At 24.4% G+C, this 20269-nt stretch overlaps 2 protein-coding genes across 2 annotated transcripts in view; one reads left to right on the plus strand and one right to left on the minus strand.

Annotated features, from left to right (window-relative positions):
* Positions 1-20269, plus strand: part of LOC127287721 (uncharacterized) — a 277776-nt gene that overhangs the window by 233266 nt on the left and 24241 nt on the right. The window lies entirely within an intron of this gene.
* Positions 10131-12985, minus strand: LOC127287720 (uncharacterized). The gene is made up of 3 exons (XM_051314804.1): positions 12689-12985; positions 11128-11986; positions 10131-10719 (listed from the first exon to the last, which is right to left on the minus strand). Exons 1-3 carry the CDS (start codon positions 12894-12896, stop codon positions 10665-10667), a joined length of 1122 nt encoding a protein of 373 aa, XP_051170761.1. The 5' UTR covers positions 12897-12985; the 3' UTR covers positions 10131-10664.

Consider the following 20269-nt stretch of genomic DNA (forward strand, 5'->3'; position numbering starts at 1 on the left):
ACAATTAATTAGTTCAAGTAATTAAATTAATTAATTTAAGAAGTTGAATTAATTCGTTTATATAAGGAAATTAATTCGTTCATGCAATTAATTAAATTTGTTCCTGAAGTTACATTAGTTTGTTTGTATAATTGAATTAATTTGGTAATTTAATTAAATCAATTCAATTATGTAATTAAATTATTAGGTATAGGTATATGAATTAATTAGGCTATGTAATTAAATGAATTCATTAAAATGTTCACGCAAATTAATTCGATTCTGTAATTATATTTCGACAATTAAATAAATTTGTTAAAATAATTTAACAATTAATTAGTTCAAGTAATTAATTTAATTTAATTAATAAATTAAATTAATTCGTTTATATAATGAAATTAATTCGTTCATGCAATTAATTAAATTTGTTCCCGAAGTTACATTAGTTTGTTTTGTGTAATTAAATTAATTGTATACACTTTAATTATATCAATTCGATTATGTAATTCAATTATTTCGTTTATGAATATAAATTAGTATGCTTTTGTAATTAAATGAATACAGTAAAATAGTTAAATAATTAATTCTTTCAAATAATTAATTTAATTTGTTTAATAAGTTAATTTAATTTGTTAGTGTAATTAAATTAATTAATTTGTCAAATGTTAATAATTACTTACATAATTAAATTAATTTGTTAATATTGATAGTCACAATTGTTTTATGAAATTCCACCTAATTAGAATTCATTTATTAAAAATAATTGAATATTTAATTAAAAATTATTAAAAATTTTTTCATTTGAAAGCAAAATTTTTTTTCAAGAACAAGTATAACTATTAGAAAGAAATAAAGAACTGCTTTTCTTTAAATACTGAATACCGAAAACTTTTACGTCATAAATTTCCAAATTGCATCCCATGGAAGAAAGTTGAGAGCACTGCGACCAGGTTGCGCCCTCGTTATTTAAAATTTAAGTGGAATTTAAATTTCCACTTAGGCAAGGTCTGTGGTTTACGATTGGTCAATTTTAAATTTATGGTTCATTTGACTTTTCAGTCTCTCTCTCTCTCTCTCCCTCTCTTTATTTCCCCCTTATTCTTTATCTTTTTCGTTTCAAAATTAGTCCATCGAAGAAGAAACTTTATACGTACTCCTCAAAATAATGTTCTCCTGATATTGGAAAGTCAATCTTTTTTACTTAGAAAATAATGATTACGATATTGTCATTTTTCAATAGCTAAATAAATAATTTAAATATTCTATTTATTAATTCACAAACATAATGAATAATTTTATTATTTCAATTAATTAAATTCAATGATATGATTTAAAAATTTATCATCAAGTATTTTTTTTTTAAATTTATTTGCATAAAATTCTTTTAAGAAAGTATATTTTCTATACTTAAAATAAATGACGTGCACAAAATAAATAATATGTGAAAATCCCAATCATTTTTTACTCGTACGCTATATCATCTATCTTTCTATCTATTTTTTTTTTACATCCACAGTCTATATAGATAACCTCTGGATCACTAGCGCATCAATAAAATTACATCTGTCAAATATACGAGAAAAAAGGGTTGATTTTTCAATTTCTCATGCAGAATGAAAATTTCCTTCTCTATATAAATGTATTAAATGAGAAATGGTGTTAGAAAATAACTTTTCTTTCAACATTCACTATGGATACGAATATGGTGACTTCAGATGCGGGAATGATGAAGAAACCGTCTTTTAGTTTTCTTGCTATACATATATATATATATATATATTCTATATGTATGTACAGGGGGATAGAGAAAATGAAAAAAGTCAAGGAGGATAGTCTTTTCTACAAGGGAAAAATGGGACTTGGACGTAAAACGTTGAGAGGCAGAAATGAGGGAAAAGTCCTGCAATTTCCCAAGGATCAACAGACTCCGGCTTATTTATTTTTATGAGGGAAAAGATGTCTAGTAAAAAAAAAAATTTTTTTTGCTAGATGTTGAAACCAACAGTGCCTTCTGTGGAAATAATACTTTAGCCCTTATTCCATAGGAGGGCGAGAAGAACTTCAGAGAACGACAATCGTCAGTAGTAGGTGATCCTGGAGAATCGAAACCACCCACCCCTCAAATGTTATTAGCCATCTCAACTACTCCCTCCATTTTACCACCAAGTCTCCCTCATCCCATTTCCAACATTTTTATGGTCTTTTTTTCTTCTTTTTTTTTTTTTTGTTGATCCTTTCTACCTTTATTCTGTCCACTAACCTCTCATCCCTGTCAGTAATTTGTGGACGATCTTCTTCACCTGCAATCTCATGAATTAAAGAATACACTCTTTATCTATATATATAAATCCCCCTTTCATTCCCTTCCTTTTTCTCTCAGTTTATTGAGAACACAATTACTTTTGATTCGATTATTCGTGCTCTGAATATAATTCACAAAAAAAAAAAAATCTAAATGGAAATTTATTTCATTTATTAAAAGAGTATCTAATTTAGTTTTAATCAGTGCGGGATAAATAAATCAAAATTCAAGGAAATATTGGAAAATTAATTTAATTTTCTTACTTACAAAGTTAATTTTTAAATATATTTAATAACTATTCTTATATTTAATTTTTCTATAGTTTTATGAAAATGAAAGAGTTTATTAAACTCTGGAGGATAAATAGAAGTTTTGTTATTTTTTCAAAAAGTGTAAATTAATTGTTTCTTTTTGAAAACTTTTTTTTTTCTACTTTTTATAGGATTATATACATATTGAAAGTAAAATCATTGTGGTTTTAACTTCTTTTTTCCTTCTACACAATTACCAACGACAATAATTAATGAGCATATGTCAAGCTTACGTGACTATAACCATACTAGCCTCGATACATATCTAATTACATATAGGTTGACATTACAAAGTGAACTCAGAGTGAACCTATCGTTGAATATTTTTGTATTTATTTCGTTGTCGTTATTTTTCCCAACCGAATATATTACTGTTTTATGAACCGTCGAGATTAGAAAACTACTTGTTATAATGCATCATACATATATTTTTTTTTTCTCATTTGCATGTCCGATAATGCAATTCATTGTACAAGAAATTGGTAGCAAAAGTTATGTATAAATTTTTTTTATATTATATATATATATATATATATATATATATATATATATATATATATATATGTATTCTAAATGAAAGAGTTTTAATTAGAGATTTCCTGATTAAAAAAGCTTTGTCAAGATAAAAATATGACACTATGAGAATTGACCGTTAACTGAAACGCGAGCAAATTTGAAGCGGCTTGGAAAAATTGTCTTGCTAACTGAACGAAAGCATTAATTAGAATTATCTTATTTATACTATAATTATATTTATAATTTATATCTATATTTATAAATTGTATTATATAATATTTATGTTTTCTTGAGATTTAATCAAATTTTATTTGATTATTATTATTTAATACAAGTATTAACTTTGAATGTAAAGGACAAGTTACAACATTGAACATTAGTTTCTTTTGTATAATTAAATTAATTTGGCAATTTAATTAAATCATTTCGATTATGTAATTAAATTAGTTCGATTATTTCTTGAAATTAATTAGATTCTGTAATTATATTTCGACAATTAAATTAATTCGTTAATATAATTAAACAATTAATTAGTTCAAGAAATTATTTTAATTTAATTTAATTAAGAAGTTCAATTAATTTGTTTATGTAATGAAATTAATTTGTTCATGCAATTAACTAACTTATTAAATTAATCAATTCATTCAATTTAAGTACTTTCCGAAGTGACATTAGTTTGTTAAATTATCGTTTCTGTAATTAAATAAAATTGTTTATTTAATTAAATAAAATCGTTAAAGTAATTAATTTAATTTGTTAAAGGAGTTCTATATCACGTTAGAATTTGTTAAATTAATCCATTCATGCAATTAATTTAATTCGTACCGGAAGTATATAATTAAATGAATTGATTATAATAATTGAACAATTAATTAGTGCAGGAAATTAATTTAATTTGTTTAAGAAGGTAAATTAATTTGTTTGTGTAATGAAATTAATTCGTCCACGCAATTAATTAAATTTGTTCTCGAAGATACATTAGTTTGTTTTGTATAAATAAATTAATTTAGCAATTTAATTAAATAATTTCGATTATGCAATTAAATTAGTTCGATTAGTTCATGAAATTAATTCGATTCTCTAATTATATTTCGACAATTAAATGAATTCGTTAAAATAATTGAACAAATAATTAGTTCAAGTAATTAAATTAATTAATTTAAGAAGTTGAATTAATTCGTTTATATAAGGAAATTAATTCGTTCATGCAATTAATTAATATTGTTCCCGAAGTTACATTAGTTTGTTTGTATAAGTTAATTAATTTGGTAATTTAATGAAATTAATTCAATTATGTAATTAAATTATTAGGTATAGGTATATAAATTAATTAGGCTACGTAATTAAATGAATTGATTAAAATAATTGAACAATTAATTAGTTCAGGAAATTAATTTAATTTGATTAAGAAGGTAAATTAATTTGTTTATGTAATGAAATTAATTCGTCCACGCAATTAATTAAATTTGTTCTCGAAGATACATTAGTTTGTTTTGTATAATTAAATTAATTTATCAATTTAATTAAATAATTTCGATTATGCAATTAAATTAGTTCGATTAGTTCATGAAATTAATTCAATTCTCTAATTATAATTCGACAATTAAATGAATTTGTTAAAATAATTGAATAATTAATTAATTCAAGTAATAAATTTAATTAAGAAATTAAATTAATTCTTTTATGTAAGAAATTAATTTGTTTATGCAATTAACTTATTAAATTAATTTATTCATACAATTAATTTAATTCCTTTCCGAAGTGATAGTAATTTGTTTGTAAAATTGAATTAATTTGTTAATTTAATTAAATCAATTCAATAAATTATATTATATATAATATTTTCTTGGGAATTAATCAAATTTTTCTCATACTGGGAAAAACATATTACCGTTGGGAAATTATATTTGTAATTGTGAAAAAAGTCTAAATGACCTAGTATGTCAATTCTTGGAATTATTTTTAAAAAAATTGATAGAAGAGGAAATTAAAAATTGTTTCTAAAAAATACCTTTGATATTTTCTAATTTAAAAAATAATTATAAATTGACGAAAGATGGTATATAAAGCATCCACTTTTCTACCACTTGAAAATATGTTTGACCTTTTAAAAAAAGGCAACAACAACAACAATACAAGAGCATCGAAATCCATCTGTGCGGAGACAATTCCCCTCCAGTTACATTAATAAAAAAACATGCCATAAAACACGGACACATAAGCTTTTTATACCGAACCATAAAAATCCAACAGACTCGCCGCATTTTCTGCTTTTATACTTCACAAGCCCATAAAAGTTGCAACCTCTCTCTCTCTCCCTCTCTCTCTTTTGAATGCGAATAATGTCAGATTATACCGCAAAACCACTTTTTTTTTTTGCAAAACTTAAAATCGTTGCATTGAAGATTTAAAAATTTTTGAAATTGTTAAAGTGACAAAAAAATGTACACATTTTCCACTCTCGATAGAATTTTCATAATATTCTGACAGAGAAAAAAAAATACACGAAAATTTTGATATACGATAACAAAAATCTGTATCGATATAGTGGATTGTTTTGAAAATTGTTTAGAAATAATTTAATAAATTGTGTATAGAAAATTTATGATAGTTTTCAAAGTTTTTCCCATCGAAAAGAACGTGAACTTTAAAGGCAAACTACTTGAAAAATATAAAAATCAGTGAAAAGCAAAGGTAAAAATATAGATTTGTGGACATCACAAAAGGTTCATTCATGAGTAGTGGGTTCGTTGGTATGATGTAAGAGGGTTTTTGGGGGAGAGGTTTGCAAAGCAGAGAAGCATGAGAGAGAGAGAGAGAGAGATGTATGACTCTCAGGGGAAATTTAGGTGCGATCTCCATGTATCACCAAACCTTCCGTAAGTAGGTATATACCTTCTTGCGGATACATACGAATTTTTTTTTCTTTTTTGAATAAAAAGACCTGTTCTCTATCAGATTCCAGTGGTTTGCTTTTCACAGTCCTCACTATTCTCACCTTTCTCAAATTTGTATACACAGATCCTCCAACAGAGAGAGAGAGAGAGAGAGAGAAGGAGAAATACCATTCACAATATATAAGCGTAGAATTTTATTCTTGTAAAGAATGAGAAATGAGTTGCCCCAGTGAAGGAAAACCAATACATGTGTATATACTAAAAATCAAAGTACAAAATGCATATGCAATTTATGAACATTTCAAATCAGATATGAACTTTCAAGTAGTAAATTTTAGGAAAATAAAACAGAAAAAGGCAAAAAAAAAAAAATTATTTAAAAAACTTCAAGTGTCTGACTAAAACCGATATTTACTACTGTATATATAAGGAAATAAGAATTTAAAAAACTTTGACTAAATCTTCATAGTTTACTATACTAATTTAAAAAATTGCATAAAAAAATTACAAATTAATAAACTTAATATAATTTTTTCTTCAGAAAAAAATTACTGAAATTAATTGATTCTTTTTATTCTGAGCATATACTAATTTTTTAATAAAAAAAAAAAATCCCTTTTAAAATTTTTTTTTTCCCCTCTAAAACGAAAACGTTTAACGAGAAGCAATTTAAAAATTGTATTAAAACATGATTGGCAGTTTGTATTAAAATCGATTAAATCACTCTAACGATGTATATATATATATATATATAGTTTGTGTCAGTATGTAATTTGCGATTAATTACAAAGTTCACTGTAAAATTATATTCATCCTTAATAACGCTATGCATGTGTAATATATAAAATAGAAAATTTTAATATTCCATAATTTCAATTAAAAAAATATTAGCAAAATTAAACCAATTTTGAAAATTGAAAGCAATTTAAAAAAAAAAAAACAATATTTCCAACAAAAATGTGAATATATTTCTTTCTGTATACGTCAATCAAAAAAAGCAATTTTTATTTTTCAATTGGATTACATATTGCATGATACTGATAAATTGAATTTAATTTTACAGGCCAATAACAAGACGTTTGGCATATATATATATATATATATATATATAGAAAATTAGTTTTGAAGCTTAGAAACATTAATGTCATATACTGTCAGAGTGCACAATTGTGTGTCAAGTTTACGTGTGATAGTTAAACTATACAAAAGAGTGAGGCAAGTTATTACTTGTCAACCATAAAGTAATATACCTCAGAAGCCAAGGAATATTACATGTCGGAAATTCGGAATGAGAATGAGGGTTCGTATATATGCAAGTTAGAACGAGGGTTGATCCAAAGGCGATGGACAGCTCAATTTATCTTCCTAATACCACGGGATAAAAAAATATTAAGCATCGCAGGTCTCAGTAAACATGACTTTCAAAATGATGATATTTTACTGAAAAAAAAAAAAATGAAGGAAAAGGGAAAAATATTGTCAGACATTTTTTTACAATACTATAAAAAAAAAATTGTTAACTATTTTTAAGAATATTTATTAGGCATTATGTCTTAAATTGTCTTACTGAAATAGAAATTAGAAGAATTCTGTTATGTCTGACTGTTATTGATTTTTACTACTAGTAACTAATTGCAAAGTTTATGTCTAACTGAAACTATATTTTACTACTTATAATCAAAATTTTCAGCTTTCTGTCTGACTAATACTACTTTTTACTACTTATAATCAAAATTTTCAGCTTTCCGTCTGACTAAATCCGATTCTTACTACTGATAACTTTATCAAACTGGAAAATTGTCTGACAAAAAATTACTTTTATAATTAGGCAAGGTAGGTAATAATTAGGTACTGTACAAAATTTAGTCTGACTAAACTGAGGTATGACTACTTAAAAAAATTTATAAAACTGGAAAAATGTTTTGTCTGACTATAATTGTGTTTTACTACTGAGAATTAAAAAATTATAACAATTCAAAGCATCGTGCCTGACCAAAACTGACTTTTACTACTGATATTTGCAAATTATAACAATTCAAAGCTTTCTGTCTGACCAAAACTGATTTTAACTACTAATAAAATATTTAACATTACTCTACATTATTTTTTTTATTACTATCCACCAAGGAGTATGTACTAAAAAAAAAAACTCCAAATAAATTAATATGTTTTTTTTTCTTTGAGGATTAATACATGCACAGTAATAAAAATTTATATAGTTACACTTTTTTCTTTTTTTTTTTTACAAAAGCAATAACAATATTGGTTCTGGTTCACAAGCTATTTTTGAAATTAATGAAGCTATAAACTGATCAGATATTAACAAAAGAGTTTGCTCATGCAAGCGAAGTAATTACTTTTTTTTCCATCTAGAGGTGTGTTGGAAGAAGAAGAAGAAGCGAAAAAAAATGAAAAAAAAAAAAAAAAAAAGGAAAATAGGAAAAGATTCCATGGCTGGCTTGAAACCGTAATAAAATCGATGCCCCGGATTTGCTCCGGTTTGTAATTGAATCAAATTAATCACGACCCCCTCCCCCCCTCCATCGTCTCCCCCCCTACAATTTTCGCTACCATCTCCTATTAATGGCAGAAACCCGCTGTTCCGGGTTTCGTTGAAACTTTATATATATATATATATATATATATATATATGCTGCAATTACGTTTAGCCGTTTATCAAAGAGTCAAATGCTGAAGAAAACGTTATTTCCGTTTAGCAAGCAGCTATATTAACACCTTTTTTAAAAAAAAATATATGTATATATATACATATATATATTTTTTTTATTCTTTTTTATTTTTATTTTTTATAAATTATTTTACTATTATTGTTCAATAATTATTGTTGATATAATAAAATTTTGTGATTAATTTTTTTTAATAATATTAAAAAAAAAATTTTAAATAAATAAGGAAACAATTTTTATTATTGTGGTGTATATAAACATTTTTTTTCTTTTTGTATATTTGGAAACAGTCGGGTTTAATCTTTTATAGCGACTTTATCTTGTACTTACTATTATTCCTTGACTGAACGTTGGAAAAGAGGAAGTAGCAGGTGGTTCCATTTCGTAACTAAAATGTTCACAGTCGATCACCTGCGGCCTTTTTTTTCGGTGGTGAAGGGGGATATGTAATTTTTTTAAAAGCTTCTTTCGAAACTCATTCTTCTCAATGGCAAATTTCTTTTCTAATATTTGAATTTTTTTTTCTTTTTCGTATAATAGTAGAGAAGAAAAAAATAGTATATATATACACATTTCATGGAATGATTATTCTTATTTTAATTTTATTTGTACTATAATTAATTTTATATCAATTTTGAAAAAAAAAAAAATCTGAATTCATTTTTGTTGCAGTTCAAAATCAAATCGACATAGAAAGTGGCGCCACCTACGAGGCACAATTTTTTATGTACTTTAAAATGAGTCAAATAACATAGAATATGTGGCGCCACCTATGAGGCAAAATTTTTTATGTACTTTAAAATGAGTCAAGTAACATAGAATATGTGGCGCCACCTACGAGGCACAATTTTTAATGCGTTTCAATTTGTGTTTAATTAAGAAATATTTTCAATAAATATTGAGAAAAAATAAATAAATTAAAAAGAAAATAGAAATAAATTGAAATAAAAATATAATGTGATTGAGAAATTTTAATTAATTGCAGATAATTTTGTTAAATGTTTTCGAAAGTAAATTATATTAACTTTGATTATATATATATATATATATAAGTTTTCCTTTGCGCACAACTGCGAGTAAATTAATTCTATGTATACGAGAAAGGTGACCGTCTAAAGTTGCAAGCACGTACACAAGGTTCATTTAATTTCAGAGTGAAGAAGACGACAGCATTTGCTCGACAGTTACGATGTTGATACGGTTAAGAGTAAACGACGTATGCAAATTGGAAGTCTTAAATAACAATTCAAAAATTTCGAAAGTCACTCAAAAAAAAAAAAAAATGCATTTTAATAACAAAAAATTAATTTCTTAAAAAAAAATAATTTTTAAATATTTTCCCAAAAAAAATTTAATTAATTTTTTGAAAAATTATTCCTTACTGGAAATAAAAAAAATTGTATTTTTGAAAATAATGAAAAATTCGAAAAAACTCTTCAATTTAAGTGAAGTATATTTATATTATACGAACAAGTCATATTTTATTTCATCCATTAAAATTTTGCAGTAAATGCAAGGTCCATTTTCAATTTCCGAAATATATCCGGTAGAATTACGATCCATTTTGAGAGTAATGTTCAATCAAAGCCACCGAATTGGCATCGCAATCATTGCCATAATTGCTTATACTCCAAAAGGACTGTGAAACTGGGAGAATATCACTCGAATGCTGTTGGCTGCTTTTATTATTATCATCCACATTCATCATTTATATCTGAGTAACTTCTTTTTTCTTTTTCTTCTTCTTCTTCTTCTTTTTCAAAAGTCCAAAATAGTTCTTCTATTATTCTATGTGAGTTGAATGAAGACGGGGAAAATCTTGAGAAAGTTTCACTCTTCCATGAAACATGAATATAACAAAAGTGATAATCCTTTTTTTTTTTTTTTTTTTTCTTCTTCGTACTCTTGAAAATCTTCTCCCGAGGCGTAATATGCATTTCATCAACTCTCGCGCAACATTCTTTAACTTTTCTTATCTTGTCGTGTTGCACGTGTTCGCCAACATTGTAAAATAAGTCTTCAATTGCCTGTAAATTGGTTTTTTTCAAGAATTTTAGACAAAAGTTAGAAAAAGTCAACAAATTTTTATACAGTGAAACCCATGTATATCGAATTTCAAGGAACATGATCATTAGGGTAAAAATTTTTAAAAACTAAAAATATAAAAAAATACCGACATAGAAATCTATCTTACCGACTGATGGTAAAACAGATTGAAAATATAAAAAATTACCGACACAGAAATCTACTTTACCGACTGATGGGTCCGATATACGTGGGTTTCACTGTATTTAAAGAAGGTAAACATAATCTCAAAACTGAGAAATTGTTAGAAAAAAATAATTTCTCAGTTTTTAGATTATGTTATAGAAAAATAAATTTTTTAGTATTTTCTAATAAATTTTTTAAATTATAATTTTTCGCTAATAATTTACCTTTTATTGTTAATGAGTAACTCGATAAAAAATACAATAATTGAAATTGTAAATCCCACAGCTAGAATGATAATTAATGAAAGTTCTAAAACATTTTCTTCATTTCCAAAAGAATTGCCAATAATTTCTCTCCTTCCAAGTGTAACATTTAAATAGTCATTCAACCATTTATAATATAAACCACTTTGTATTATTTTTCCCATATGACGTTCAAATTCAAAAATATATGGTGAATTTAATTCACAAATTATAAATCCAGTATCTTGTGCAATAACTTCATCAATTATTTTCACTGTTGGTAAACCATTTTTATCTAAATCTTTCCATAATTGTAATTGTGCATTTGTATCGAGCATTAAACATGCAATATTTTTATTTTTTCTTAATTCCAATATACAATCAATTTCACTTGTATAATTTTTTGATCTATCAATTAATTTTTTCATTATTTCATTGTCAGTATTATTTGAATAATAATCAATACCAGGAAATACATATGGTATTAAAGTTGATTCTTTTAAATCTTTAAGTGTATTTATTAAATCATCATTCTCTTTATTAACACTTGTCGATGTTAATATTGAATGCAATGATGATGAAAATTGCCAAAAACCAAACAATATTGTTATTAAAATTATTCTATCTGTTAATTTATTCACATCATATGGTACAGAAATTCCCAATAATAATTCTAAATAATGTAAAAATTGTAAAAATCTTTTGTCAAATTTTAAAAACCAAAGTATCAGCCAAATAAAAATGACAAATCCACAACTTAAAATTACCATGAAAATTGATGTTTGAAATGTTATTTCAAGGGATTCTTCTTTTTTTAAAATTGGTACAACAAATTTATAACCTGAAAGTAACATTGTATTTGCATTATTTGTAAAATAAAATGTTTCACCTGAATAGAAATATATAAAAATTTCACATTCATTAAAGGCAAGACATTCCATAAGAATTTTATTTGACAATTTTAATAATTTAAAATTCATTAAAGTTGAAAATGTTTCAAGTGTACGTAAATGATGATTAATTGCATTATTTTCATTAATAAAAACATTTTCTTGATAATTATCAATGTCAGTTCCATTAAACGATCCAGAAACTGCTTTCATTTCATAACCATTTAAATCTTTTAATTTTAATGGAAAAATTTTCTCTCCTTTTGTATAATTATTAAATGTATATATCCCAGTGAATTTATTGTAATAATTTATTAATATATTTCGTTGATAATTGTCAATTGATAATAATCCTTTTGATTTATTTAATTTTTGAAATTGTAAAATTGTTAAATCAAACAATAACATTTCCCATGCTCTTTTAAGTAAAAATTTACGTTCATCAATATAATTACTTAATAAAATCATAAGACATCTAGGATAGGTATAACTTAAAGTTATTTGTTTTATATAATTAAATATGTTATCCGTATCATATTTATTGGTAAATTCAAAGATAATGATAAAAAGTGTAGTTTGATAAAGACTTCTTGAAGTAATTGTTGATTGAAATAATTTCTTTTTAGAATCTATTATATAGTTAATCACTTTACTTGGTGTGTCCTTTAAGGCAATTGGCGTTATTTCATTTAGAATTTCAATACTCTTTTCTTTTCCATCATGCATTATTATTGTCTGATATGGTTCAAATTCATTTTCCCTTATTTGTTTAATAATATCATCTAATAACACTGATTCTTGTGAAGATATTTGAAAAAATAGAAAAATAAAAAGATGAATTGTTGATAATTCTACTATCATTTTAGTACAATTTTTTTTTTAGTTATTTACAATTTATTTAATTGTTAGAAATTAACATTTTTTTTACCACTAGAACAACATCACGTACCAAGCACAGTTAAAAAGTGACTGATTCTTTATACTAATTCGATAAAATCTAGTTGAGTCATTTCCCCATTCTAGAAATTATTTCATAAACGTTGAACAGAACCCTTACAAGTTCATAAGGTTAATGCAATTATATTAAAATAATGGTCTTTTTTTAATACTCATTAAAATAGTTTCAATCAATTGATTTTCTTGTAATTTTCATAAAAATTGTTTTTTTGAATTATTCATTATAGAGAAAATTACTTATCAATAAATTATTAACTAACTAGGAAAATTAAACACGCGCAAGCGCGCGAACTTAACCGTTCCTTTGTTTGTTGTTGTTACTAATTAAACCTAAATTGCAATAGAATAAGAAAAATCAATTTTATTCGATTTTTTTTGATAGAATGTTTTCCTGGAAAATGAAAAAATTCGAAAAAAATTCAAATAAAATTAATCAGCATGTCTCTATTTTTTTTTACCTTAACACAACACGTAATAACCTTCAAAAAAACCTACCAATTGAACCTAAATTGCAGTAGACTAAGAATAATCAATTTTATTCCATTTTTTTGAATAGAATGTTTTCCTGGAAAATGAAAAAATTCGAAAAAAATTCGAATAAAATTAATCAGCATGTCTCTATTTTTTTTACCTTAACACAACACGTAATAACCTTCAAAAAAACCTACCAATTGAACCTAAATTGCAGTAGACTAAGAATAATCAATTTTATTCCATTTTTTGAAATAGAATGTTTTCCTGGAAAATGCAAAAATTCGAAAAAAATTCAAATAAAATTAATCAGCATGTCTCTATTTTTTTTTACCTTAACACAACACGTAATAACCTTTAGAAAAACCTACCAATTGAACCTAAATTGCAGTAGACTAAGAATAATCAATTTTATTCCATTTTTTTGAGTAGAATGTTTTCCTGGAAAATGAAAAAATTCGAAAAAAATTCAAATAAAATTAATCAGCATGTCTCTATATTTTTTTTTACCTTAAAACAACACGTAATAACCTTCAATAAAACCTACCAATTGAACCTAAATTGCAGTAGACTAAGAATAATCAATTTTATTCCATTTTTTGAAATAGAATGCTTTCCTGGAAAATGAAAAAATTCGAAAAAAATTCAAATAAAATTAATCAGCATGTCTCTATTTTTTTTTACCTTAACACAACACGTAATAACCTTCAAAAAAACCTACCAATTGAACCTAAATTGCAGTAGACTAAGAATAATCAATTTTATTCCATTTTTTTGAATAGAATGTTTTCCTGGAAAATGAAAAAATTCGAAAAAAATTCGAATAAAATTAATCAGCATGTCTCTATTTTTTTTACCTTAACACAACACGTAATAACCTTCAAAAAAACCTACCAATTGAACCTAAATTGCAGTAGACTAAGAATAATCAATTTTATTCCATTTTTTGAAATAGAATGTTTTCCTGGAAAATGCAAAAATTCGAAAAAAATTCAAATAAAATTAATCAGCATGTCTCTATTTTTTTTTACCTTAACACAACACGTAATAACCTTTAGAAAAACCTACCAATTGAACCTAAATTGCAGTAGACTAAGAATAATCAATTTTATTCCATTTTTTTGAGTAGAATGTTTTCCTGGAAAATGAAAAAATTCGAAAAAAATTCAAATAAAATTAATCAGCATGTCTCTATATTTTTTTTTACCTTAAAACAACACGTAATAACCTTCAATAAAACCTACCAATTGAACCTAAATTGCAGTAGACTAAGAATAATCAATTTTATTCCATTTTTTGAAATAGAATGCTTTCCTGGAAAATGAAAAAATTCGAAAAAAATTCAAATAAAATTAATCAGCATGTCTCTATTTTTTTTTACCTTAACACAACACGTAATAACCTTCAAAAAAACCTACCAATTGAACCTAAATTGCAGTAGACTAAGAATAATCAATTTTATTCCATTTTTTTGAATAGAATGTTTTCCTGGAAAATGAAAAAATTCGAAAAAAATTCGAATAAAATTAATCAGCATGTCTCTATTTTTTTTACCTTAACACAACACGTAATAACCTTCAAAAAAACCTACCAATTGAACCTAAATTGCAGTAGACTAAGAATAATCAATTTTATTCCATTTTTTGAAATAGAATGTTTTCCTGGAAAATGCAAAAATTCGAAAAAAATTCAAATAAAATTAATCAGCATGTCTCTATTTTTTTTTACCTTAACACAACACGTAATAACCTTTAGAAAAACCTACCAATTGAACCTAAATTGCAGTAGACTAAGAATAATCAATTTTATTCCATTTTTTTGAGTAGAATGTTTTCCTGGAAAATGAAAAAATTCGAAAAAAATTCAAATAAAATTAATCAGCATGTCTCTATATTTTTTTTTACCTTAAAACAACACGTAATAACCTTCAATAAAACCTACCAATTGAACCTAAATTGCAGTAGACTAAGAATAATCAATTTTATTCCATTTTTTGAAATAGAATGCTTTCCTGGAAAATGAAAAAATTCGAAAAAAATTCAAATAAAATTAATCAGCATGTCTCTATTTTTTTTTACCTTAACACAACACGTAATAACCTTCAAAAAAACCTACCAATTAAACCTAAATTGCAGTAGACTAAGAATAATCAATTTTATTTCATTTTTTTGAATAGAATGTTTTCCTGGAAAATGAAAAAATTCCATACATATTCAAATAAAATTAATCAGCATGACTCTATTTTTTTTTTACCTTAACACAACACGTAATAACCTTCAAAAAAAAACATACCAATTGAACCTAAATTGCAGTAGACTAAGAATAATCAATTTTATTCCATTTTTTGAAATAGAATGTTTTCCTGGAAAATGAAAAAATTCAAAAAAAAAATCAAATAAAATTAAACAGCATGTCTCTATTTTTTTTTACCTTAAAACAACACGTAATAACCTTCAAAAAAACCTACCAATTGAACCTAAATTGCAGTAGACTAAGAATAATCAATTTTATTTCATTTTTTTGAATAGAATGTTTTCCTGGAAAATGAAAAAATTCCATACATATTCAAAAATAATTAATCAGCATGTCTCTATTATTTTTTTACCTTATAACAACACGTAATAACCTTCAAAAAAACCTACCAATTGAACCTAAATTGCAGTAGACTAAGAATAATCAATTTTATTTCATTTTTTTGAATAGAATGTTTTCCTGGAAAATGAAAAAATTCCATACATATTCAAAAATAATTAATCAGCATGTCTCTATTATTTTTTTACCTTATAACAACACGTAATAACCTTCAAAAAAACCTACCAATTGAACCTAAATTGCAGTAGACTAAGAATAATCAATTTTATTTCATTTTTTTGAATAGAATGTTTTCCTGGAAAATGAAAAAATTCCATACATATTCAAAAATAATTAATCAGCATGTCTCTATTATTTTTTTACCTTATAACAACACGTAATAACCTTCAAAAAAACCTACCAATTGAACCTAAATTGCAGTAGACTAAGAATAATCAATTTTATTTCATTTTTTTGAATAGAATGTTTTCCTGGAAAATGAAAAAATTCCATACATATTCAAAAATAATTAATCAGCATGTCTCTATTATTTTTTTACCTTATAACAACACGTAATAACCTTCAAAAAAACCTACCAATTGAACCTAAATTGCAGTAGACTAAGAATAATCAATTTTATTTCATTTTTTTGAATAGAATGTTTTCCTGGAAAATGAAAAAATTCGAAAAAAATTCAAATAAAGTTAATCAGCATGTCTCTATTATTTTTTTACCTTAAAAAAACACATAATAACCTTCAAAAAAACCTACCAATTGAACCTAAATTGCAGTAGACTAAGAATAATCAATTTTATTTCATTTTTTTGAATAGAATGTTTTCCTGGAAAATGAAAAAATTCTATACATATTCAAAAAAAATTAATCAGCATGTCTCTATTATTTTTTTACCTTAAAACAACACGTAATAACCTTCAAAAAAACCTAATAATTGAACCTAAATTGCAGTAGACTAAGAATAATCAATTTTATTCCATTTTTTTGAATACAATGTTTTCCTGGAAAATGAAAAAATTCGAAAAAAATTCAAATAAAATTAATCAGCATGTCTCTATTATTTTTTTACTTTAAAACAACACGTAATAACCTTCAAAAAAAACCTACCAATTGAACCTAAATTGCAGTAGACTAAGAATAATCAATTTTATTCCATTTTTTTGAGTAGAATGTTTTCCTGGAAAATGAAAAAATTCTATACATATTCAAAAAAAATTAATCAGCATGTCTCTTTTTTTTTTTACCTTAAAACAACACGTAATAACCTTCAAAAAAACCTAACAATTGAACCTAAATTGCAGTAAACTAAGAATAATCAATTTTATTCCATTTTTTTGTATAGAATGTTTTCCTGGAAAATGAAAAAAATCCTTACAAATTCAAAAAAAATTAATCAGCATGTCTCTATTTTTTTTTACCTTAACACAACACGTAATAACCTTCAAAAAAACCTACCAATTAAACCTAAATTGCAGTAGACTAAGAATAATCAATTTTATTTCATTTTTTTGAATAGAATGTTTTTCTGGAAAATGAAAAAATTCCATACATATTCAAATAAAATTAATCAGCATGTCTCTATTTTTTTTTACCTTAACACAACACGTAATAACCTTCAAAAAAAACATACCAATTGAACCTAAATTGCAGTAGACTAAGAATAATCAATTTTATTCCATTTTTTGAAATAGAATGTTTTCCTGGAAAATGAAAAAATTCAAAAAAAAAATCAAATAAAATTAAACAGCATGTCTCTATTTTTTTTTACCTTAAAACAACACGTAATAACCTTCAAAAAAACCTACCAATTGAACCTAAATTGCAGTAGACTAAGAATAATCAATTTTATTTCATTTTTTTGAATAGAATGTTTTCCTGGAAAATGAAAAAATTCCATACATATTCAAAAATAATTAATCAGCATGTCTCTATTATTTTTTTACCTTATAACAACACGTAATAACCTTCAAAAAAACCTACCAATTGAACCTAAATTGCAGTAGACTAAGAATAATCAATTTTATTTCATTTTTTTGAATAGAATGTTTTCCTGGAAAATGAAAAAATTCGAAAAAAATTCAAATAAAATTAATCAGCATGTCTCTATTATTTTTTTACTTTAAAACAACACGTAATAACCTTCAAAAAAAACCTACCAATTGAACCTAAATTGCAGTAGACTAAGAATAATCAATTTTATTCCATTTTTTTGAGTAGAATGTTTTCCTGGAAAATGAAAAAATTCTATACATATTCAAAAAAAATTAATCAGCATGTCTCTTTTTTTTTTTTACCTTAAAACAACACGTAATAACCTTCAAAAAAACCTAACAATTGAACCTAAATTGCAGTAAACTAAGAATAATCAATTTTATTCCATTTTTTTGTATAGAATGTTTTCCTGGAAAATGAAAAAAATCCTTACAAATTCAAAAAAAATTAATCAGCATGTCTCTATTTTTTTTACCTTAACACAACACGTAATAACCTTCAAAAAAACCTACCAATTGAACCTAAATTGCAGTAGACTAAGAATAATCAATTTTATTTCATTTTTTTGAATAGAATGTTTTCCTGGAAAATGAAAAAATTCTATACATATTCAAAAAAAATTAATCAGCATGTCTCTATTATTTTTTTACCTTAAAACAACACGTAATAACCTTCAAAAAAACCTAATAATTGAACCTAAATTGCAGTAGACTAAGAATAATCAATTTTATTCCATTTTTTTGAATAGAATGTTTTCCTGGAAAATGAAAAAATTCGAAAAAAATTAAAATAAAATTAATCAGCATGTCTCTTTTAGTTTTTTACCTTAAAACAACACGTAATAACCTTCAAAAAAACCTACCAATTGAACCTAAATTGCAGTAGACTAAGAATAATCAATTTTATTCCATTTTTTTGAATAGAATGTTTTCCTGGAAAATGAAAAAATTCGAAAAAAATTAAAATAAAATTAATCAGCATGTCTCTTTTAGTTTTTTACCTTAAAACAACACGTAATAACCTTCAAAAAAACCTACCAATTGAACCTAAATTGCAGTAGACTAAGAATAATCAATTTTATTTCATTTTTTTGAATAGAATGTTTTCCTGGAAAATGAAAAAATTCTATACATATTCAAAAAAAATTAATCAGCATGTCTCTATTATTTTTTTACCTTAAAACAACACGTAATAACCTTTAAAAAAACCTAATAATTGAACCTAAATTGCAGTAGACTAAGAATAATCAATTTTATTCCATTTTTTTGTATAGAATTTTTTCCTGGAAAATGAAAAAAATCCTTACAAATTCAAAAAAAATTAATCAGCATGTCTCTATTATTTTTTTACCTTAAAACAAAACGTAATAACCTTCAAAAAAACCTACCAATTGAACCTAAATTGCAGTAGACTAAGAATAATCAATTTTATTCCATTTTTTTGAATAGAATGTTTTCCTGGAAAATGAAAAAATTCGAAAAAAATTAAAATAAAATTAATCAGCATGTCTCTTTTAGTTTTTTACTTTAAAACAACACGTAATAACCTTCAAAAAAACCTACCAATTGAACCTAAATTGCAGTAGACTAAGAATAATCAATTTTATTTCATTTTTTTGAATAGAATGTTTTCCTGGAAAATGAAAAAATTCTATACATATTCAAAAAAAATTAATCAGCATGTCTCTATTATTTTTTTACCTTAAAACAACACGTAATAACCTTTAAAAAAACCTAATAATTGAACCTAAATTGCAGTAGACTAAGAATAATCAATTTTATTCCATTTTTTTGTATAGAATTTTTTCCTGGAAAATGAAAAAAATCCTTACAAATTCAAAAAAAATTAATCAGCATGTCTCTATTATTTTTTTACCTTAAAACAAAACGTAATAACCTTCAAAAAAACCTACCAATTGAACCTAAATTGCAGTAGACTAAGAATAATCAATTTTATTTCATTTTTTTGAATAGAATGTTTTCCTGGAAAATGAAAAAATTCTATACATATTCAAAAAAAATTAATCAGCATGTCTCTATTATTTTTTTACCTTAAAACAACACGTAATAACCTTTAAAAAAACCTAATAATTGAACCTAAATTGCAGTAGACTAAGAATAATCAATTTTATTCCATTTTTTTGTATAGAATTTTTTCCTGGAAAATGAAAAAAATCCTTACAAATTCAAAAAAAATTAATCAGCATGTCTCTATTATTTTTTTACCTT

The sequence above is a fragment of the Leptopilina boulardi genome, unplaced genomic scaffold (assembly GCF_019393585.1).
Source record: "Leptopilina boulardi isolate dan_hultmark-lab unplaced genomic scaffold, ZJU_Lbou_2.1 LbouV2_372, whole genome shotgun sequence".
Classification (NCBI taxonomy): domain Eukaryota; kingdom Metazoa; phylum Arthropoda; class Insecta; order Hymenoptera; family Figitidae; genus Leptopilina; species Leptopilina boulardi.